Source organism: Diabrotica virgifera, chromosome 7 (assembly GCF_917563875.1).
Source record: "Diabrotica virgifera virgifera chromosome 7, PGI_DIABVI_V3a".
In the NCBI taxonomy this organism is placed as follows: Eukaryota; Metazoa; Arthropoda; class Insecta; order Coleoptera; family Chrysomelidae; genus Diabrotica; species Diabrotica virgifera.
Window position 1 is genome coordinate 25,075,883 of NC_065449.1, and position 25,250 is coordinate 25,101,132.

The 25,250-nt window shown below is 33.9% G+C and overlaps 1 protein-coding gene across 50 annotated transcripts in view; it reads right to left on the reverse strand.

The window, feature by feature from the left end:
- Window positions 1-4,898: 4,898 nt before the first annotated feature.
- LOC114333086 (mucin-2) overlaps window positions 4,899-25,250 on the reverse strand; it is a 166,202-nt gene continuing 145,850 nt past the window's right edge. For all 50 annotated transcript variants that reach the window (XM_050655462.1, XM_050655464.1, XM_050655481.1 and 47 more), the window contains 6 exons: window positions 23,074-23,384; window positions 12,504-12,770; window positions 11,813-11,967; window positions 11,392-11,660; window positions 9,204-9,355; window positions 4,899-5,498 (listed from right to left, as the gene is read on the reverse strand). In XM_050655462.1, coding sequence (XP_050511419.1) covers window positions 5,289-5,498; window positions 9,204-9,355; window positions 11,392-11,660; window positions 11,813-11,967; window positions 12,504-12,770; window positions 23,074-23,384 — 1,364 coding nt within the window. In that variant the 3' untranslated portion in view covers window positions 4,899-5,288. The remainder of the gene's footprint in view (window positions 5,499-9,203; window positions 9,356-11,391; window positions 11,661-11,812; window positions 11,968-12,503; window positions 12,771-23,073; window positions 23,385-25,250) is intronic.

A 25,250-nucleotide genomic window follows, 5' to 3' on the forward strand; every position in this document is an offset into this window, starting at 1 on the left:
GATGCAACCATCAGATATAAAATTTTATTAATTTTATACGAGGTATGTCAAATAATATGAATTTCACTCAGTAGTAAAGTACCTTTATAATTCACAATATCGAAAATTGTTATTAAGAAAAGTTGTTTGGAATTTAAAAATAAGTTTCAGTGTTCAATTACGTCCTTCTAATTAAAATGTTGTGAATAATAAAGGCACTTACTCAATTACTTTTAATGGGAAATAAAGGCACTTACTCTTAAGAAAACTTCATATTTTTTACATACCTCGTATAAAACTGAAAAAATTTGATATCTGATGGTTGTATCTTAGATTTTAGACCAGGTGGAGCATTTTATGAAGAATAACTTTTTTTTCGTGACATTGATAATAAAATAGTTACAATAATTGTAATAAAGTGATGATTGCTTAAGCTGTAAATTGAGAAAAAATTGAATTTTTTTTTTTTCGATTAGAATGATGTATACTAAAATATAGTTTTTAATTTCAAACAACTTTTCATAATAGCATTTTTTGATATTCTGGAATATAAAGGTACTTTACTGTTTACAGAAATTTATATTTTTGACATAACTCGTATAAAATTGATAAAATTTGACATATGATGGTTGAGTTTTAGATTTTTGACTATCCAGAGTATTTTATGAAGAATAATTTATTTTCGTGAAATTGATAATAAAAAAGTTTTCCATGTGGTTTCTAGCTACGCAAACATACTGTATAAGAGTTTCTGTATAAGAATTTTCAAATTGTAATGCCATATTCGGATTCAACATAACCAAAAACAAAATAGAAACATATTTGATCAAAGTAAAATGATGAATTCAATGATATTTTTAAAATTATTTGTACAAAACAATTGTTATTGTTTAAACAGTTAGCGGCCAAATTTGCGAGTAGAACTTTTTACTTTAACATGTATATAAACTAACAAAAAAAATTTTAGAAAAATGTAAGCTTGTTTGAATTATTCCGAAACAATGAATGTTTTCGTTCTAATTGCACTCACCTATAAGGTATTTCACTTCTACTGTCACGCAAACGGTTGGAATGAGTTCTCTTGAGATACGTAGAAACATCTAATTGAAGAAAAGTGACACAAGCTAACTGAGAAACTGGCTAGTGAATAAAGTAAAGTGGAAAGCCGAGTCCTAATTCCACAAGGAAAAGAAAAAAAATTTCCTGTAGTTGGCTGTATACCATCAATCACAAAAATTGGAAAAATCCTTTGTAAAAGGTATAAAATTTTTATTAAAAATCACTTTAAGGGCTACATCACACCAAAACGTTTTCTATTTTATAAAAAATCATCATCAGTGTTAAGACAGATTGGATGCCAGCTGAGCCACCAAAGAAATATTCGGATAAAAACCTTTTTAAATATAATATGGATGCATTAATGGTTCATACTTAAATAAAATGCCTTAGGATGGATACATGGCAACAAGGATAATGCCCTTACGTAAGTTATTGAATTTCCCAACACGTGGGATGCAAATAGGGAACTTGCACATTTTTTTATTACATAATAATGTTCAGTTTTGTATTAGAATGAGATTTCCAAAATTTTACGCTTCAAAAACTCATAATAACTTAGAAGTACAAATTTAAAGTCTTCGTTGTCTTAAAATAGGTCAAACAGCCCGTGACGTCGCTCAGTTTAACTATATAGTTATAATTATAGGTATAATCTCCTTCTTCTTCTTTAGTTTATTGGCCTTCACCTATTTTGGTATACGTCGTCGCGAAATAAAGGAAAAATATTTATATTCTATTAACATTTATCTTATGTCATTGTAATAATATATACCAGTTTGTTGACATTGGAGTTTGATATAGTTATTGAAGGAAAGGAAAGAAGGTTTACTACGGAAAATAAAACCATTTTGTAAAAGTACAGTTTTCTATGAATAGTTCAAACGATCAAAACACTTGTAACGTCAAATAAATGTATTTTCTACTGACGTTTATAAGGTCTAATTTAAAATTCTGTTTACTTTGTTGGAAAAATGTAAATGTACAAACGAGTGACGTCACGACGTGTTTTAGGCCACCTGTTTTAATTTGAATTTTTAATCGCCTTTGGGGGCCAAACGAAAGACCTACAAAAATTTTTTATCTTTGATACATGTTTTAAATTATGTTCTGTTGTGATTTATAACATTTTTTTCGAATTTAAAAATTTATGCAAGTTCCCTATTGAGTTGTTTACATTCCAATGACTTAAGGCGTCGAAACGTTAATATTTTTTTTTTTTTTTTAATTTAATTGTGGCTTATTTCCCATCTAAATAGTTAATTATAAAAATGCCACAAGGAAATAGCTTCAGACCAACATTATAAAAATATAATCAAAATTTAATAAGATGTTTGAAATGTTTCTTATTATTTTTATTATTGATAAATTTATTTCCATAAAAATTAAACAATTTTTTCGCTCTTCACTTTTTGCCGGGGGCCCGCTCTTCACTTCTTATCGCGGCCCGCTCATCACTCTCGGCGGCCCTGTTCGTAAGTCGTCTTGCATCATGTTGGTGGTCTTCCTCTGCTACGTTTATCGGCTCTTTGTCTCCATTCAACTAGTTTGTGAGTCCATCTTCCGTCTGTCCCTTCATTCTGACAGGGTGTCCAGCCCATTTCCATTTTAAGTTACAGCTTCTTTCAATGACGTCTATGATTTGGTCTTAGCTCGTAGATCTTCGTTTCTAATCCTGTCTCGTAGAGTGGCCCCTATCATTGATCGCTCCATTCTTCTTTACGCTACTCGTAGTTTTTCTGAGTTTTTCTTTGCGAGCGACTATTGTACATTATGTTTATTTTTTTTTTATTTCTGCATTTACGTTGTCGTGTCCTACAGTTTTATTTTTTAAACCTGCGATCGCATATTCCACTTCTGATTCTAGTATTGATTGACCAGTTAAATATGTATTTTTGTTCGTATTATCACTAAGTTACGATCATCACAGAAGAATGTCTAAGGTATATCTGTTTGCCAGAGTTTGTATAGATACATTTTTTAAAAGTGTTTGTTACTTTTGACTTTTTATGGCATTTGAAAGATTCATGTTCCAATTCTTTTAGTTATTTCTTTGTATTCTCTAATTATTCGTTAAATTTCTTCTTCCATCATGTCTAGAATTTCCTCCGCCATCCAACTTTTCTTTGATTGTATTCTTTTGTTATCCACATCATTTTGTGAATCTTTATGCAGGTACGTAAAACCTCGATATAACGGACTAATTGGGGGGACGGGATGTCCGTTAAAGCCGAAAGTCCGTTATATAAAAACTGGTTTAAAATCAATCATTTTTTTTTAATATGTACTGTAGGTATTTATATACAGTGTACAAATTTGTAAGTTAAAAAAGGAATTAATTTTTTTTGCTACTTTTTTACTTTTCTACTTCCTCTAAAAACTTTCTGCAATATACTCGTTTGGTTGCCAAAATTATCCACTGATCCATGGGTTGAAAAACCAATGTATTTTTTGGCAAAAACATACAAGTTGCCATCTTCTGAATGTCGATATTAAATCAATAAACATTTCACCTCTTTTAACGATATTTCCAGTTTCTTCTCTTGAAATTTTCTCACTGCAGGTACAAATTCTTTAAAAAACCAATTTTTGCAAATATCCGTGGTGAACCATGCCCTATTAGAGCTATAATATGAAGCGGGCAGATGATGCATTATATCTTTGACAACTCTAGGTTTACGAGATTAGCCAACAATTATAAATCAGTCAATTTATCGATCGGCGTTAGCACAAAGTAGTGCCGAGATCCTGTAATTGCTGATTTTTCTTCCAGAATTCGATTTTTCATATTTTTTGCATTGAATTTTTTTTACAGTTGATCGGATTTTTTGTCCGTTATATCCGTTCTATCGAAGTTTTACAGTATATTTTTGATATTTTCCCATTGTTCTTCCACACTTTTTTTTTCATTTTTTGTCGATGTTGAGTATTCATTTTCTAGTTCCGTTTATACTTTTAATCTAGTTGCTTTATTTTTTTAAACTTCAATCGTATATCCAACGTGTTTTGTGAGATTAGACGCTTAGAGATAATTTTATCTTTGAACCTAAAGTTACTAATTAGTGCGATATGGTCAGAGCCAATATGCTGCAAGGGCTACTCTTCTAATGCTATTTTGGAATAGTTCATTTATTAGCACTTACTCTATTTTGCTTGGGCAGCCTACGGAGCTCTGAGAGACATATTTAGGAGCAGTATACCGATCGGTTTAAAAAGACAAGTGTTTGACCAATGTGTGCTACCGGTAATGACATATGGAGCAGAGACACTGACTCTAACCAAGGCAACAGCGTCGAAAATGCGGGTTGCTCAAAGGCGCATGGAAAGATCCATGCTGGGCGTAACTCTACGGGATAAAATAAGAAATGAAGATCTCAGACAAACAACCGGTATCGCAGATGTTGTAGAACGTATCACCAGGCTCAAATGGAACTGGGCAGGACACGTCGCCAGGCTGAAAGATTCAAGATGGGCACGAAGGCTGATGGAGTGGAGACCAAGAGAAGATAAACGAAGTAGAGGAAGGCCGCCTACACGATGGACAGATGATATCAGGCGGATTAGTAAAAACTGGCAAAAATCAGCACAAAACCGTGAAGTGTGGAAACAATTGGGGGAGACCTATGTCCAGCAGTGGACGTAAATTGGTTGGATGATGATGATGATGACTCTATTTTTGGTCCTAGATTTTGTATTGTTCAGTGTCCCGTGGAGATTTCCCTGTATATAATCGTCTGGATGGCAGATCATAGTATTTTTAGTTGCCAGCTCTTCCTGGCACAATTGTACTAACATGTCCCCGCGTTTGTGAAACCATTGTGAAGAAAAATATAGCCTATATGTTTATAAATAAAACAAATAAGTAGGTACCTATATTTTTATTATATTACACTTAACCTATTTTGTTTAACATTTAAGCTACATTTAAAATCAAAACTGGTAGAAAATTATTAATTGCTGTTTATTCCCTTTTTAATTTTCGTACAAACTTAACATAGTAGGTAGCTAGAGAAAATTTACAAAATAGACAATATGGCAGTTTTTGTTAAAATTAAATAATACAAAAAATATACAAAAAAGTTACTGGCATTCTTAAACCTTAAATAAATAAAGTCCGAAGATATTTGTAATACATCTATCACATGTTTATTATAAGTATTTACATAACAAAAAATTTACAGTAATATAAAATTGTTTCTCTTCAGTAATGCTTATATCTCTAGAAAGGACTATAACAATTCGTTTCTGCTAAGTTATTTGTTGCTGTTGAGCAAATATTCTCTATCTAACCGTCTCAACTCTTTCAAAGGTTTTCTTAGACTTTCTTCGACCCACGTGACGTCCGTTGGGATGTAGCCTCCTATTTGGCCTTCCTGTTTGCAGCCTGTGTCCCAGGCGTATATTCCCGATAGGACGTATTTACCTTGGTCGTTTGTACAGGCTAAAGCACTACCGTAATCGACCTGGAAAATAATATTTAATAATAATATTAATTTTTAAAACAAGTGAGACGATGAAAAACTTTATCATGACAGAAATAGGGGCTGAAGTAACAATACACACCGCGAAAAAATTGGGAGAGAAAACATGTTAGGTTGAGTTAAATAGCAGAGAAAAAAAAATAATAGTGATGAAAAATAAAAATAAATTGAGGAACATGAAAGAAAAGATCTTCATAAACGACGATATGACAAAAGTAGAAAGAGATATACAAGCAAAAATCAGGAACTATGCAAAGAACGAAAGAACAAAAGGAAAGCATGTTAAGATTGGATTTCAAAAGATATTTATCGACAATGAAATATGGAAATGGATCCAGAAAAAGACAGACTAGAAAAACATAAGCAAAGATAGTTAAAAAAAACTGGCAAATATAATAGACAATGACAAGGCATGAAAAAGGAACACGAGAGGAACATAATGTAACAAAAAATAAAAACAGTTTAACAAAGGATAAAACAAACCGCAAAAAAACCGAATGCAGAATAGACAAGGCGAAAACGGCGGGTTCTTTGGAGAAAATATTCCCATGAGATTTTTTTGCATAATCACATTCGTGAGTCATTCCAGAATAAGATTCAAGAAGTAGCCCACGCGAAAAGTGGTCCAAATTTTTTTTAACAATTTTTTTAATCAATTTTTTTAGGTTTTTTGGACGATTCTGGATAAAAAAGTCTCTTATCATTTTTCTCTAAAGTTGATCGTTTTCGAGGTAAAAGCATTTTAAAATTGAAAAAAAAACGAAAAATTACGATTTTCAAGGCTTAATAACTCGGTTAAAAGTTATTACTATGAAAGTCAGAAAGTGATTAAATCAAAGTTTAAAACCCCCCCTACAAGATCCTGGAGAAATTTTTGTCATTTGATTACTAAGCTGTTATTTTTAAGTAAAAATAATGAGCGTCATGCACGTATTAGGCGGCCGTCCATGATGAGTGCGAAAGAGATGCCATTCAGGCAGTCCAATGACGCATCTCACTCGCACTCACATTTACAGCCGCGTCAATACGATCTTACCGCTCATTATTAACAATTAAAAATAACATCTTAGTAATAAATTATTGACACAAGTTTCTTCAGGATCATGTAGGGGGGCTTTAAATTTGATTTAGTGACTTTCTGACTTTCATAATAATAATTTTTAACCGAGTTATTAAGTTTTAAAAATGGCCATTTTCGCGTTTTTTTTTTAATTTTAAATTGCTTATAACTCGAACACGGTCAACTTTAAAGAAAAATTACAAGAGGCCTTTTCTGTCCGGAATGGTCCGAAGAATCTAAAAATTTGTCCGGGCCGAAAACATTGATTTTTGCAATTTGATTAAAAAAAATTGTTAAAAAATATTTGGACCACTTTTCGCGTAGGCGACTTCTTGAACCCTTATTCTGGGGTGTCTCACGAATGTGATTATGCAAAAAAATCTTACGGGAATATTTTTTCCAACGAACCCGCCTTTAACGCCTTGTCTAGAATGGAAGGTAGCTACCTGGAATGTCAGAGGAATAAACGGCCAAGAAATAGCATGCTGATTCCCAAAAATAAAGTAGAGAAGTTGAAAAACTGGGAATGTATATACGACAGAATTCTAAAAGTAACAACAGATATAAGTACAGAAAATACAACTACGCGTGTAATAATATATGCACCAGGAGAAGATGACAAAACTGATGTATAGAATCAATTTTGGACACAACCACAAGAAACAATTGACGATTATGAAGGAATGTTGATAATACTGGGAGATTATAACGCCAGAGTGTGAAATGATCATAAAAAATGGCAGGGAGCAATAGGTATAGGTACATGGAGAAAATGCAATAAACACCAATGAAAAGAAACTACTACAGTTCTGCATCGTTAACGACTTGACTACAAACAATATATTTTTCGAGCACAAGTGGATCCACAAAATAACAAGAGAAGTACCCACACGAAACGAACGCTCGATAATAGACTATATAATAACGCCAAGGTATTGTAATAAACAAATTAAAGATGTAAGCGTCAAAAGAAGATTTGAAGTAGGCACTGACCATTATCTAGTAGAAGCTAGAATTAGAATGAATACAATGCTAAACAACAAGGGTGGAGCCAGAGGAAGTGTCACAACAGAACGAATAAAGAGCTACAAGCTGCGAGATCCACAAATCAGGATAAGATATGTGGAAGAAACGGAAAAGCAAATACAAAACTGTAACAGTGAGGAAGAAAGGACGGGTATTTTTAGTGCTAAATGCCCTCGTCTACAGGGTGAGGCAAATAAAGGGCCTATTAGAAATATCTCGAGAACTAAAGGCAACAGAATCACGAAAATTTGAATTAAGGGGTTGTGAAGTCATCTGTTTAATGAAAATATTTTCATCTATTTACTACTTCCGGTTATACCGGAAGTTGCTTGTAACTTCGTTTTTTTAAATGGGACACCCTGTATATTTTTACCTTTTTGGATTCTCTTCGATGTCTTCTTTCTTAAAATATGAGGTTTTGTAATGTTATACAGGACATTTTAAAATATAATTACGTTTTTTTATTAATTTCGTAGCAACCTTCACACCCTGTAGAATTGTAGTAGTTTGACATCCAAAGCTCTACTTACATTCAAGTGATTTTTAATATAATCTACTATTGTTAAGAATCATTAGTATAGCTAAATTTTTAATTTTAGTATACAGGGTTGGTCGAAACTCGGAATGAGTATTTTCTGAGTTTTCTTAAATGGAACACCCTGTATTTTAGTATTGTAATGAAATGATATTTTATGGTACTTTTTTATTTCTTAAGCATTCCCTATACCTAACTGCTTTAATTTTTGCTTAATTGTTAATCGCACCAAACAATCTTAATTACGTAGGTATTTTGATAGCTAAACCATTATTGGTAATTTTAAGGATCAGTTTGGATTAATATGTATTTATTTCTGAAAAATTATTTGTGATTGAATATTTTCACGGCCAACCTAATAAAATTTTACGTATTTTTTGTTGCAATCAATGTTTAGCTTGAATCACCAATAACTCACAAATTAAAGCAGTTAGGTATAGGGAATACTTATAAAATAAAAAAGTACCATGAAATAGCATTTCATTACAATACCACAGATTAACATAACATGTTATGTTAATCTGTGACAATAATAAAATACAGGGTGTTCCATTTAAGAAAACTCAGAAAATATTTATTCCGAGTTTCGACCAACCCTGTACACTAAGATTTCAAAATAAGCTATACTAATGATTCTTAACAACAGTAGACTATATGAAAAATCACTTCAACGTAAGCAGAGTTTTTAATGTCAAACTATTACAATTCTACAGGGTGTGAATGTTGCTACGAAATTAATAAAAAAACGTTAATATCTCTTAAAATACCCTGTATAATACCACAAAATCTCATATTCTAAGATAGAAGATATTGAGGAGAATCCAAAAATGTAAAAATATGTGTCCCATTAAAAAAAACGAAGTTATAAGCAACTTCCGGTATAACCGGAAGTTGCAAAGAGATGAAAATATTGTCATTTAATAGATCATCCTTCAAAACCGCTTTATTCCAATTTTCATGATTCTATTGTCTTTAGTTCTCGAGATATTTCTAATAGGCCAGTTATCTGCCTCACCCTATATATTATAAGAACTGATAAATTGAAAATTCTGATTTTTAAACTTACCTTGCACTGATCGATCTCTGATGTAACACACAATGTATGATCTTTAAGCGTTGATGCTGAATCTTGGAACTTCTCATTCACAGTATCTGTACATTGCTTCTTGTCGATCAACTGTGCATCGATATGGTGCATTATGGCGCCTCTAGCGTGCACTGTAAAGTAAAAAGTTTTGAAATGCTTAAAAATAAGTTAAAATAATAAAAAAGTTGTAGTAAAATGTTTAAAAGTTGTGTTATTATTAAGGAATCTGATGAAGGTCAACAGTCAACATTAATAAAACTGAATCCATGTGTACTGGAGGGACAAGGCAGTCCATTACATTAGGCGATGGGGTAGAAATGAAACACTGTGATGAATACAAGCACCTGGGCAAGAAGATAACTCCAGATGGAACACTCGATGCTGCTATAAAAGACAGCACATACAGGGTAGAAAAGCCATATCGCTGATGAACGGCATTCTGTGGGACCAAACAATATCTAAAGCGAACAAACAGCTCATATACAATACCATACTTAAAAGTGTAATCACATATGGCAATGAAGTTTGGCCACTGAAACAAAGAACAGGGAAAATGTTACTAGTAGCATAAATGGACTTCTGGAGAAGAGCAGCAGGCAAATCAAGAAGAGATCGGATACGAAATGAGAGAATACGAGAAATGATGGGAGTCACACATACAAGAATTATTTATGACATAAAAACAAAACAATATGGTACAATCATGTACAGAGAATACCAAATGACAGGATCCCTAAACAAATTTCGACGTGGACACCTCAAGGGAGAAGGAAAAGAGGAAGGCCTAGAAGCTGGAGGGAGGGAATTTAAAAAGAACTAGAGAGAAGAGAAATCCCTCCAGGTCTATGAGTAAATAAAGAAGAATGGCGGTTAGGAGTCGGAAGGCGTCGGAGAACGCTGTAAACCGATAGTAGTAGTGAAGGTCAACAGGTTCCTTGTCAATAATGAACAGTCAATTTTGTTGACGAGGAAGACAAAGCTCATGGTAATTAGCAAGAAAAAGATAACAGCCAATTCTACATCAAACAAACCCTTGTAGAAAGAGTGAAGCGCTATACTATAGTAAATGAAGACCAACTCAGATTTGGTCTGTGCCCATTGAACTGGCAATAGTACCTAGTTTTTCGAGCAGGGAAGCATGTTGCCCTTTAAACATGTGCTGATTTTAATCTTTTAACATCGACTGGTATTCACCATATTTATGAAATTTAAGAAAATCCTGTGCAGTCATGATCTAAATTTGGAACTTCGCATAAGAATGGTCCGATGTTATATATTCCCAGTACTACTTTACGGGGTTGAAGCATGGACACTGACAGAATCGCTTTTAAAAAACCTAGAAGCATTTGAAATGTGGGTCTACCGCCGTATTCTGAAGATCAGTTGGGTAGAAAGAGTCACAAACGAAAGGGTTTTGCAACGTTTGAATAAAAGTTGCGAAGTAGTGAACACGGTTAAAAGGCGCAAATTGGAATACTTTGGTCATATAATGCGTCACCCAGAAAAATATGACATACTTCACCTTGTCATGCAAGGTAAAATAATGGGAAAAAGAAGTGTGGGCCGCCGTACAACTTCTTGGCTTAAAAACCTACGCCAATGGTTTGGGAAAACTAGCACTGAACTATTTCGTGCGGCTGTAAATAAGACAATGATTGTTAATATGCTGCGCAACATGAGAGCCAACGATCGACAAGCGGTCTCGGCACCTTAAGAAGAAGAAGGTATTCACCATATTTTTATTATATCTAACATGTAAACCATATATTACGATGTTACCACTTTAATTAGTGTGCTAGTTTCAACTACTTAGCAGAATGCACTGAAGATGTTCTGAATTAGAACGAAAACGTTTTGCACGACATTTTATGAAGTTTTTTAATAAACGATTTTATACCAGTATACAAGTTTTTACTTCTGTATGAGTTTTTTAAACTATGGTATACAGCCAACTATTGGAATTTTTTCAAATCTCGAAAGCTACAGTACTTGAACACATTACGCAAAAATCGAAATGAAAGTACCTCACAATCTTTATGTAGCTTTTCCCCGCTGCTGCAGGTAAGATAAAGATTTCCATGATAATCGTCACAGAGAGGCACATCAAGAAGAAGAAGATCAATGACATGCTGTTGATACAGTACGAAGAATAATTGTAATTACTCACATTGTAAAATGCGTTTTCCCCATCCTGTAACCTTACAGTTACCGTATGATTCTCGTGGAGCCTTTGCATCCGGTAAACAGATGGTACCCACGTTCTTGCTCAATCTGAATTTCTCCGTCAGCTTCAAGATAGCTAAGTCGTATCCGTCTTGTTTGTACGATGGATGCCTAACTATAGCAGCTACTTTAATAATCTGGAACGGTAATGGCTCTTCATCAATGCCCAATTTCCATTCTCCACCTTTGACAAGGACGTCAGACGTTTGTAACCTAAAATAATAAAAATATTATTTACACAAAAGTCAAAAGTTAAACTTTAAGAATTATTTTTAGACATAATCAATAACTTCTAGTGTTACTTTGTAATACACATTCTTCTTGAATGTTCTCATGTGTACAAAAAATATATTTTTAAGTCTTACCCTTCAATACAATGGGCAGCAGTGAGTACTGCGTCTCTAGCAATGATGGCACCTCCACATAGTAAGCTGCGGTTGGTATCTCTCAAAATCATGGCTTGCCATGGATATTCAGCGAATTTGGCATCTAAGGGTCCTGGTCCTACTGGACTTGTGTTCTACAAAAATGTAAGAAATGTTAAAATAAAGAATATTTACATAAATTTATGAAGTTATCAAGTATGGATGTGATTTTTGTTTTGTCAGTTTTGTTTTTTAACTGAGTGGCTGGTTTATTGGAAGATATATTAATACAAGTATTCAACAAAACTTGTGGACACGGCCTGATGGTTGTTTAGTCTTATATAAAAAGATTTTTTAACTTATAGTGACTGAGCAATGGACACGAAGAGACCAATAGTATATATATTCTATTGAGTAGTATATATATTCTTTATCTATGGAAGAGACAGTGCGTTTAAATAGTCATCGTAGTTTTCTTTTTTTCTTCTTCTTAGCCTTCTATCGATTTCTGTCCTGAGCAACTCTTCCATCCATGTGTATTATGAGCAACATACTTCCATTTTGTTCCTGCTATTTTTTTTAAGTACAACAATTTGCAGGAAGTTACAAAGAGAAATTTTCTAAAGATTTTAATACTAAACTAGCAGATATAAAATCAAAAAGGCCAGATACAAAATGAACTCATACGTACCAAGTTCCTTCCTCCGCAAGTTGGTTGCGCAGCTCTGATCTCATCCTCGACTTTTTTAACAGTCTGCCTTCTGATTCCTTTTACTCCTCTGGTAGCATTCCTCGCCAGTCTATTGGAGTTCACAAGTTGGTGTTGGCCGTAGAAGTTATCTTCCTTGTACTGACCGTCATCAACCCCGTCGACTAAGTTCGCAGATGGCCATGGATCTTTGTAGTTGGGATCGCGACAGCATTTACCCAAGATACCAGTTTCTATGTCTCTGCATACCTACAGTAGTAAATGAATGATTAGTGATTAAAATACATTGTTGGCTGACTCGTAAGTTACGTGATGGGAGTGTTATGGGGTAGGAGATTACATTAGGGTGTGCAAAGCGTTTTTATAGACGAAAAATCGTATATTTAAAGAGTATATAGATGGCATATATAGCATATTTAGTTTTAAATTAGACATAGACACTATACATGGCAACACCGCGCTCAGTCGAGTACCAGGCGGTTCCCACTTCTCACGCTAATGCACCTGATTCTCGCCATTTTCACTCCGTCCTCCGCCGTCATTCGTCATTCTACAGTGGATAGTGGAATAAGCAATGTTGCCGATTTTAGTGCTGCCTTCAGTGACCTATATCTAATCCAAAACTAAACGTATTGTATTTAACACCACACACTCACGAGTATTTTACCTTTAGTTGGTGAATACATAAATACTACTTAACTTTGGTACACAAGTTTGGTTATATTATTAAGTATTCTGATAACAATCTTTCTCGTAACCCGGTCAACATCGATTGAAGATCCAGCTGAATAATAATAATTAATTAAATTTGAAATAGATAAGAATTCCTTAATAATGAAAGATAATCAAAGGCTTAAACGTTGACGTAAAAATCGGTGTTCCCCTTTCTCGCACACACTGTCTTAGAAGACTACTATCTGGAATGATCGATGAGCCTTATTATTAAGGAAATTTTGAAATATATGTAGTATTATGTAGAATTGTTAGGAACAACATTTTAAAAGAATCCGTTTTTTTACTCACTATTAACATATTGGTAAACTTGGAACACTTACCAACTCCTTGTTTCACTATATTTTGAAAACTAATTAAAAAAAAAAGATTTTGATAATTTCAAAATTTTTGAATATGATTTTAGAAAACCTAAAAGCAAAAGTACAAGAATTTTCAAAAAGCAATGCTATACATAGTTAGTTTTAACATGCCAACTATTCTCTACTGATCATTAAGTCACAAGATATAAATATAAAAAATGTAGTACGTATTGTCCACCACACCAAATCAAAATGGAATAACTCTTTCAGTATTTTTATACAAATTAAGTAATGTACAATTTTTGTATTTTATACTTAAAAGATTTATAGAATATGATTCTCGCATCTTGCATATTAACATCAAGGTGTTGTATTCTCTCATATTCGCAGACTTTCCAAAAAAATATTTCCTGTTGCATGCAAGCAATTTATACAAACAAGAACTTAGTGTATTATTTACAGAAGCTCAAAATTCTATATACAAAAATATCTAAAATGCTTCACGTGCATACTATTGCTTCACGTGCATAATGTTGGTTCACGTGCATACTTATGAGACCAAACCATCTTACCATCTTTTAATACTGATCAAATAATATAAGGTAGGTACGTATGTTATTAGAAGAAGAGTTTTCCAAGATAAAATTGCAATTACTTAACATCTTATAACACAGTAATACTTTAACAAAAAGAAGAGATACCTATATAATTTTTAAAAACAGCTTTTTATTAATATATAATATTATTAATATATATTTTATTAATATATTATATTAATACTCTCTATAATGATCTATTTTACCTATCTTCGGGCTTTTGTATCAATCTTTATTTTGGACTTTGAAAGTAAACGGTACGTGGGTATCGTTACTTACTAGCGAGGTTACCTAAACAAACTCCATAAATCAACCTTCGCTTTGTTTGTGATTATAGAAACAACATATTCTGTATCGACGTAATTATGCTTAAATTATATACATATTTTGGATACATATTATATTATACAGTAAGGGTTTTTTCCCTGTACACATGCAATAATTTCTTTTGTCCTTCTTCTTCTTCTTACAACATACTTCCAATTTGCTCCGGCTATTTTTTTGATTTCATCTACGCATCTCATCTCTGTCCTTCCTCTTGATCTACCTAGGTAAGGTCTCCAACGCTGTATTGTGGCATTACAACGTTGGGTTGTTTTGTGTACCATTGTGGCTTGCGAAGCTCCATGTGAGTGTGGCAACTCTTGTTGTAATATCCTTTTCAGTCTTGCTCGTCTAGTGATTTCCACAATTTGGTTCTGTTTGTCAAGTTTCATAGTTTGGCTTAGGTAGTAGATAATATATTCTTGGACTTGTTCTATCTCATTGCAATTTATGGTTGTATGTCTGGGATTGGCTGTGTTTGTCATTGTTTTTTCTTTTTGTCATATTCATAAATTTAAAATTTGTTTTGTAAAGCGCAGGCAAGTCCTATTTCCTGTTTGTATGATAATAAATATGGCAGATTATAATAATAAATATGGTAAATAAGAGACCTTAGCGTTACCTCTATTACAGCACGAATGATCCAGAAATAACCAGCCAAAGAAACCAAAGGAAAAGATACAACATATCAACAGTCATGAGGAACTGATGGAACTGGATGCCCTTGTACCGACTAAAAAGGTTTAACTAATCGAAAGACTAAGTTTTCAATCTAATAGCACATAAAATAATACTAAAAATATTACTCTACATCCCACCAGATTGAAAACAATGGAAACCTCTGGTTACATCTCCGAAAATGGTTATTCATTTTTGGTTTAAGTAACCGTTAAAAGGCTTCGACCAAAACGAGTCTCGAAAAAAAGGTGATAAAGAGTATCCACAAAAGTCACAAACCTATTTTAAATCTAAAATCTACGAACAAAATATAATTTTGGTACATAGTAGTAGGTACATACTGTTTATTAAGCATATGTAGTGTACGTTATGAGTGCGCTAATAACAGGTAAAGTAACGCAAAAAACAGAAAACATAATATGTTGTGAAATAAATAGAGATAAAACTAGTAGAGGTGAGAAATTATCAAAAGAAACCTATAAATTTACATTATATTGATAATTTCCCACTTTTAGACGTATTGGAGGAATTTGGCAACTGCCAAAGTTTGACTCCAATACGTCTGAAGGTGGGAAACTATCAACATAATGTAAATTTTATAGGTTTCTATTGATAATTTCCCACTTCTACTAGTTTTTCTCTTTTTATTTCGCAACGTATTATGTTTTCCGTCTTTTCCGTTATTTTGCCAGTTATTAGCGCACTCATCACTGGTGTGTATGTTGGTATATTGGTGTGATAATGTTTTTTAGAGTTGGAGCTGGAATCAATGATGTATGATGTTTAGACAAAGGTTGTATGTAAACGTGCGGAAATTAAATTAAAAACTTTGTTAGAATTATTAGTATATCATTTTGTTAAACAAACTTGAAAGATGTTGTATCTATCTATTAAAACGAAGGAGCTCTAAAATCTAAAATAATGTTAGTACTACATAGCAGAGTAGGGTATTTACATAAAGGAAACCTGTAACTATGTTTAAATATTATTTAGTTCAATTTTTAAGGTTCTCGGTTTTAAGACGATATAAAATACTGTTCACAAATTTTATTTAAAATAGACTTTTAAAGAACAAATTTACAATTTGCAATCCATGCAATATTTTCCAATAATTTTTTTAGTTACACTCTTTAAGCAAAGACCAATGGTTAAAAATTGAAATGTAATTTACCCTTAATTTTTTGACATCTTTTAAAACATACTTTAAAAATATTTTGTATTAGTGACAAAACGTCCTTTTTGTACATCCTGGTTAATACTTATTGACTCTTTTATAGAAGCCAATTGATTCAGTTTCGTTTATCATTTTTTTTTTCATGTCAGCTCACAGGGCAGTCTTTACAGTAGGGATTATAACATGTACAGAATAATGTGCAAAAGTGGATATATGCAAGTAAGGACTTGTGTCGGAAATTTTCCAGTGACGATTGACTTGCATCAAGGCTTTTCACTTCCTTTAAGGATTCCTGAGAAGTACGTAATGCTCGTGAAGGTTATGTATGTGAAAGTGTTCCAGTGACGGTTGGAAGGCTCTTTACTGAGCCCTGCCTGTATAATCTTTTTATGGATGTACTGACGAAGAAGGTAAGGGAGGGAGCACCTTCGTCAATGATCTTTGCTAATGATCTCGTGTTAGCAGAGAAGAGCAAGGAAATGTTGGAGGAGGAGTTGGAAGGTCGTAGAAGGGATATTGATGAGGAAGGACTTAAGAATAGTAGGTCGAAAATTTAGTATATGTGGTTTGGGGAACACGAATGGTTGGAGACACAGAATTGCTTGGAGAAAACCTAGGACGAATAGGAGACTATAATTGCCTTGACTCCTACCCAACGGAACATAGGACACTAGATCTAAAAATTGCCCACACAACACAGGAGGGTTGGTTTAACTGGAAAGACAGGATGAAAGGAAAGATATACAAGAGTGTGATGAGAACTGCGTTGGTGTACGGCGGTGCAGTGTGGCCTGTAAAGAAGATTCAGGAAAGACGATTGAGGTATTCGAAATGGAAATGTTACGGTGGATGTTAGATAAGACTAGAAGGAACACGATCAGGAAGTGTACTATCGGCTCAATCTGGCAACCCTGTAAGTTGTGAAGTAAGGCACTGATACGTCAACGCGGATGGCCGATGGGAGATCTCATCTCTTCTACTGACTGTATTGTATTGAGTTCAATAAACCTGAGAAAGTGCAAGAACCCTTTTACTTACTTAACAGAACATGGTGGCAGCTGGTGCACTTTTCCAGATTAACTTAATATTTCAAGTGAAGAGAGAGAAAAATGATTAGTGAAGTTTAACTTTTCCATGTGTAGTGTCTAGGTTATGTACGTTGTGTTGAAATCATACACAAAGCAAAATGGCAATGGCAAATACAGATTTAGACGTTAGTAGCGGCTCAACGACAATTAACATGCCTGTTCAGGTAAATCCATCGGAGAAATTTACGTTTTCACAGCCAAATATGTGGCCCCAGTGGCGCAAGAGGTTCCAGCGTTTCATGAGCGTGTCGGGACAAGATCAGAAGCCGGAGAAAGACAAAATTGACATTCTTATGTATATAATGGGAGATGAGGCCGAAGAAATCGTTCTACAGTTTCCGAAAATTCCAGCTACTTATTCGGAGATGTTACAGAGTTTTGAAAATCACTTTATTCCCCGTCGCAACGTAATATTCGAACGGTTTAAGTTTAACTCCCGAATTCAACAACCAGGAGAAGCTATAGAACACTTTATTACCAGTTTACATTCGTTGGCAGAATATTGTGACTACAGCACCTTTAAGGAAGAGCTAATTAGGGATCGCATAGTGGTAGGAATGTCAGATACAAAAACTAGCGAACGTTTGCAACTACAAGGTACTCTGACTTTGAAAGATTGTATTATTGCTGCAAAACAAGCAGAAATGCAGGCAAATCAGACTCTGGAATTGCGTAATGAAAACCGTTATCATCCAACTCAAGAAGTAGCAAAAGTGGGTGTCCAAAATAGAGAACGAGGCAATGTCACCGGATCATTTCAGAAGGCAGACAACATCAGAAGAAAGAATTTCCAGGGAGACACGTGTATGTTTTGTGGTCAGCAATCTCACTCTAGGGAGGTATGTCCTGCTAGAAGGTCTCAGTGTAATAAGTGCAAAAAGTTTGGGCACTGGGCATCAGTTTGTTTATCTGGTAAAGGTCAAAGGGAAAATAAGGTTAGTACTGTAGAAATTGATAATTTTATGATAAATTCAGAGGGTAATAATTTGAATTTTGTCGGCTCTGTTTATATTAATAATATTGAGGCTCGAGAGTGGCTGATTTCTGTGCTTGTGTTTGAGCTGCGGACAAAATTTGAATTTTTAATTGACTCTGGAGCAGATGTTTCATGTATTCCTAGTTCTCTGATGCCTAAAGAGATATTAAAAACTTTATGTAAGCCTTATCAAAAAGTTACTGGTCCATCTGGCATTAAATTGGAGGTAGTAGGAACTCTTCCTGTTACCCTCTGTCATAATAATGACATTTCAAAAACTCAAATGTTTGTTATACAAAATTTATCTAAACCTATTTTAGGAAGGAAATCAATAATAGACTTAAAACTTCTACAATTTCATGAAAATGTTACAGTAAAAAATATAAATAATGTATTTAATCCAGAGGCAGTTTTCAGAAAATTTTCAACAATATTTAATGATATAGGTACATTTAAAACAGAAATGGAAATTAAATTAAAAGACAACATTAAACCCTATGTACAATCAGTCCCTAGAACAGTTCCTATTCCATTACTCCAACCGTTAAAAGAAGAAATTGATAGATTATTAAATCTAAAAATAATTGAACCTGTTGATTATCCTACAGAGTGGGTCAGTCCCATTGTTGTGGTCCAAAAAGGCCAAAAAGTTCGACTCTGTGTGGATTATACCCATTTAAACAAATCTGTTCTTCGTTCATATTTTCCTATAAACAAAGTTGAAAGTATTTTAGCCAGAATAAAAGATAGTAAATATTTCTCAAAACTTGATACTTCTTCTGGATTTTATCAGATTCGTTTAGACCCAGAGTCTCAATCCCTTACCACATTCATAACTCCCTTCGGTAGGTATCTATTCACTCGAGTTCCCTTCGGTATCACTTGTGCCCCCGAATATTTTTCTATATTGTTAAACAAAATATTAGCTGGTTTGGACGGTGTAATTAGTCACATAGATGATATCTTAATCCATGCTCCAACACTAGAAGAACACAACAAAATTCTGGATGAAGTATTATCCAGAATACAAGCTGAAGGTATAGCTCTAAATAAAGATAAATGTGTGATTGCTGTTCAAAAACTCCAGTATTTAGGTCACGAAATCTCAAATGAAGGAGTGTCAATTGCACCAGAAAGGATTTCAGCATTTGTTAACTTTCCAGAACCGACTAATAAAACAGAATTACTACAGTTTTTAGGTATGATAAATTTTTCATGTAGATTTATACCTAATCGCTCTGAAATCCTAGAGCCCCTTACGTCATTACTGAAAAAGAGTGTCACATTTATCTGGGACAGTCCGCAGAAACAAGCCTTTGTAAGAGTTAAGGAATTACTACAAAAAAGTCCATGTTTAGCTTACTTTGACCCTACCAAACAAATAGCAGTTTCAGCGGATGCCTCATCATTTGGATTGGGAGCATGTTTGATTCAGTTTAATGAGGGTAAAAAGGAAATTGTTGCCTATGCTTCTCGTTTGCTTTCTTCCACTGAAAAAAGATATGCCCAAATAGAGCGGGAAGCCCTAGCTCTGACATGGGCTGCTGATAAGTTTCAAGAATATATCACTGGGATACCGATTGTTTTAGAGACTGACCACAAACCGTTGGTCCAAGTACTAAAATCAAAACCGATCGATGAGCTCACACCTCGCTTGCAAAGACTCAGAATTAGATTGATGAGATATGATTATGAGGTTCATTATACTCCAGGCAAAGAGCTGGTTGTAGCGGATGCTCTTTCACGTCGGTTCGATGAGAATAGCAGTGACCCAATTGAAGACGAATTATCAAGCGAAGTAGAAGCTCATGTTCATCTTATAGTTAGTTCGGTTCAAGTAAAGCCGTATTTTATTGAAGAAATTAAGGAAGAACAGAGAAAAGATCCCATTTGTTTAAAATTAAGAGAATATTGTACGTCGGGTTGGCCTGAACAAAATAAATTAGAGGAATGCTTAAAGCCTTATTATAATTATAGGTTGGAGTTGTCTTTTAGCGATAATCTATTATTGAGAAATTCCCGATTATTTATCCCTAGATGTCTACAATTTCGGTGTTTAGAATATCTCCACCAAGGTCATTTAGGGATTGTAAAATGTAGAGCGAGAGCAAAAGCTTCAATATGGTGGTTGGGTCTATCCACTCAGATCGAAAATTTAGTTAGAAATTGTCCTATATGTATAGAACATAGAACAAATCCGGTAGAGCCCCTTATAAGGGATCCTTTTCCTGAGCGCCCATGGCAGAAAGTTTCTTTGGACCTTTTTAAACATAACTGCTGGTACTTAATTGTTACTGACTATTATTCCGGTTTCTTTGAGATATTTAAATTAACCACTATGACTGAATTGGTAATAATATCCAAACTTAAAGAACTTTTTAGTCGGTATGGGATTCCAGAGATAGTGCGTTCAGATAATGGGCCTCAATTCAGTACTCAATTTAGAATATTTGCTTCTCAATATGATTTCAGACATATTACTAGTAGCCCTTATTTCCCTCAATCCAATGGATGCATAGAGGCTGCAGTTAAAATAGCAAAAAATCTCCTTAAGAAAAATGAAGACCTTAGTCTAGCTTTATTAGCTTATCGTACCACACCCCTTGAATGTGGATTTTCGCCTTCCGAACTACTAATGAATCGTAAATTGAGATCTCCCTTACCCGTAATTCCAGAATTGTTAAATAATCCCGTTAATACTGATTCGGTGGTAGAAAGAGAGAATAGAGCGAAAGAAAAATCAGCCTTCCAGTTTAATAAAAGACATAGGGCCAGGACTTTGTCAGATTTATCTATAGGAGACAGTGTTTGGGTAATTGATTTGAGGTTGTACGGAAAAATTTTATCCATTTTAAACGAACCAAGATCTTATATAGTAAAAACCAAGTCTGGAAATTACAGACGAAACCGTCATGACCTCATTCCAGCACCATACTACTTTGAACCTGAATTTACTCCAGCACTGCCTCTGCCCACTTCTGATTCTAATTTTAATAGTAAAGAAGGTAGGTGGGAAGATTGTGCGAGTCGGAAGGATTGTGCGGGAAACAGTGAGTTGTGTAATGATAACAATATTGTGCTAACAGTTCCAAATACAGAAAATAACTGTTCTAATATGGAACAGGATTCTTCTCGTCCGAAAAGGATATCTCGACGGCCAGCTTATCTGAAAGATTATTTAATTTCATGAAAATTTGTTTTTGTAAAGAGGGAGATGTACTATCGGCACAATCTGGCAACCCTGTAAGTTGTGAAGTAAGGCACTGATACGTCAACGCGGATGGCCGATGGGAGATCTCATCTCTTCTACTGACTGTATTGTATTGAGTTCAATAAACCTGAGAAAGTGCAAGAACCCTTTTACTTACTTAACAGAACAGGAAGGACTTGATTAGGGAAAACCCAGTGTAGTTACATTCTCAAACAAAATCAAGAATAAAGACTGCAATGGTTTGGTCACTTCGGAGGTAAAAATGAAAACTATATGAGACAAAGGATAGAGCAGTTAAAAGTGGATGGAAGGACAGATACAGGAAAATTGAAAAGAAGATGAAAGAACTGTGTGACAGAGGACTTAGGGGAAAAGGTTTAGGTGAAAAAGGCAAGATGGATAGAAATAAATGGCGAGGAAAAGTAAGGAGCAGCGACCCTGAACAGAGAAAAGTTTAGGAAGAAGAACAAGAAAATTGATTTCCATCAGGACAACTTGGATAAGAGATTCATTATCTACGTGAATTACTTGTTTTGTACATAACAACCATTTGGCGCATGTAAAACTGAATGTATCTTGGGAGGGACAACGCTTGGAATATACTGATTGGCCCAAATACCTTGGAGTGATACTAAACCGGTCACTAACATATAAATTCCACTGTCAGTGTAGAACACAAAAGTTTCTACGAGAAACAACCTTCTCCGGAAACGTGTAGGGAGCAAGTGTTGTGCAAACCCCAGGTCTTAAAGTCAACAGCTGAGGCCTTATGTTTCTCAACAGGGAGCTGTGCTTGTCCCCGCTGAGGTAGATCTAGACACGCCCAATAAGTCACCACGGCGTTAAATGAAACATTTAGAATATCTACCGGTTGTATGAAGCCTACCCCTCTAGACCTACTGTACCGGGCAGCTGTATTCGCATCACCAGACGACCGTAGATGCGCCTCACAATAAGTGGAGACGTTCAGGGAAACTTTCGATGAAAGGCACCAATTATACGGGTTTGGCGAACCGCCAGGAACCAGCCGACTTAAATCAAGGAAAAGGTTTCTGAGAAATGTCAGCATCGAACCACCCGAACTGTTCCCCCTTCATCCAAAACGATCTAATGGAATGAATCTGGACTGGAGAACCTGGCGGACACTCAGTAGCATACGCATCGTTGTTGCCGCTGTAAAACAGAACCTCACTAAATGGGGCATAAAAACAAATAACGACGCACTTTGTGAATGTGGGGAAATACAGAACGTGGAGCACCTGAGAGTATGCAGACTTTGCCCATCACAGTGTACCCTCGATGATTTATGGCCCGCAAATACAAATACTGCATATAAATATTCGACTCAAATCTCGAGTTAGGGACTCATTCTTGATTTTTAACCAGATTGATTAATTCAAGTACAATTTCATCGGGAAATCTTGTATTTTACAATCTTTAAACCGAAAACCTTAAAACAAATTAATCTTACGGTTGTCGGGACTCGTAATAATTCTTGATCTTTGGTAAGAACAACAGGCACCGGTGAGACCACTCCTTCAGCTGTACAATAAATCTCTTGGACACATTTCAAGGCGGCAGCACAACCTGCTGGGGCTTGGACTTCGTCTCCTCCGTTGTCTGGTAGAGGTCTCCTAGTAGGTGTCTTAACAGGTCTGGTTCCTCCTTTCGTAGAACCTTCGGTAGTAGGTTTTATTAAGACGTTGTTAGTTTTGGAAGATTCAGCGTTTTCTTCTTTGTGATCGGGTAACCGTATTGATTCTTTGATTTTGGAATCCATACCTTAAATAAAAACAATAATACTTGACATAACTGAGAATGGAAAGTACCGACTATCCCTATTATCCACGTTACTACTGGTATAGCATAAGTAAGAGATATAGTAGTTTTATATATAGTTTTTTGTTTAGAACGACCAGTTTAAACAAAAAAGAAACCCTTTTTGTTTGCGACCAGTTCGAAAAAAGTGAATTGTCTGTGTCATTTTAAATTTTAGTTGGGAAGAAGTTCTTTGCTAGGGTGTAAGCTTTTAATTTTAAAAATTTTGAACTATATATTTACGTTAATTTTAGATTTAACTATGTTTTTATAACGTTTTTTTAGTGTCAATAATAATTCTAACAATAAGAATAATTCTAACAATAATTATAAAGGCTATTCTACATCATTTATCAATGCAAGCATGCAGTAAGGGGGAGGGTCTTTGTAATGTTAAATGTTAATAAAAATTGCCAAAATTAATTTTAGCACATACGATATGTTCTGCTTTAACGGTATGTGTCTAATTAAAAAATAAATATTTTAATTACATATCTAATAACCAGAAAAAATCAGCCGCCGCACTATAGCTTAAAGCCGAAATACCAAAGCCTATAAATCTTACCGTCCACTATATTCCTTACTTGCACTCTATCATTCTGAAAACTATTATTTATGACATATTATAATGTGTTAGAAAATTATAATTTTATTGGAAATGTTGCAGATAATATTATAATATTATAAAAAAATAAATAATATTGTAAAAAATAAAAAATGCAAAATGAAAAAAAAAACAAAAAAAAAAACTATAAAAAATATGATTTTTAACACTGGACAAAAGAATTTTATTATTTATTTATTATTTAGACTTTAAACAAACTATGTTAAATTATAATAATCCAAAAAAATATTTTGTTTGCTCCTAATGCCACCTGCTAACGTACCAACAAAAAATGCATTGCTTACTTCTGACAGAACCTACAAAGTCAAACTAATATTAAATTATTAATAAAATATAAATATTATTTGATAGTAACTTTAATTATTATAGAAAATAAATTAGATGTTCAAAAATAAAATTTGAATATAGTTTGAAAGGAATTTATTAAAAACCGATGTTAAAAAGGTTAATAGAAATATATTACTTTTATAATTACAAAAAATAAAATGTTTACATTTGTATAACGGTCTCCCTCTAATTGGAGAAAATTGACTCTTCCATCTATTTGACGTGTTATTTTACGTTGACGATTCAAATATCCTTACTTGAAATTTTTACTACTTAATCAGTAATTAAATTTTTCGCACAATTGACAAAAATATTAGATACTTTATTAAAAGGCTACATCAGCGGGTCATCATAACGGAAAACGCGTTCCAAAATTTTAGCTTTAATTTTGAATATTTTGTTGAGAATTTGGCACACATATTCGTAATAAGAATGGCGGTACAGAGCCCAATTTGAGAAATATTTTAATATGTGGAAATTACTTCATACGTAAATAAAATATTATAAAACGAGCCTGTGCCGCCATTAAGAAGAAAAAAAATAAGCTTTCTTCAAATAAACTTTTTTTTATCACATTGGAACTACTAAAATTATACTTGCAACATAGAGTAATAAAATGTCACTGACATTTTGATAAACCTGCGTCGGTTTTCTAAGTGTAATGGCACGATTCTCTTATCGGTTCTGTTATCTGTATCGATATCTGTTCAGTGCAGTAACCTATTATTTTCTAAGATATTGGAATTCGTTAGTGTTGATCCATAGGGAAGTAGTGTTTGTTTATAATTAATTTATTATATTTTTGTGTAATATAACTAAGTTGTCGGACTATATTTGAAAAAATAGATTAGGTATTATTAATTATTGTGAGTTTTATA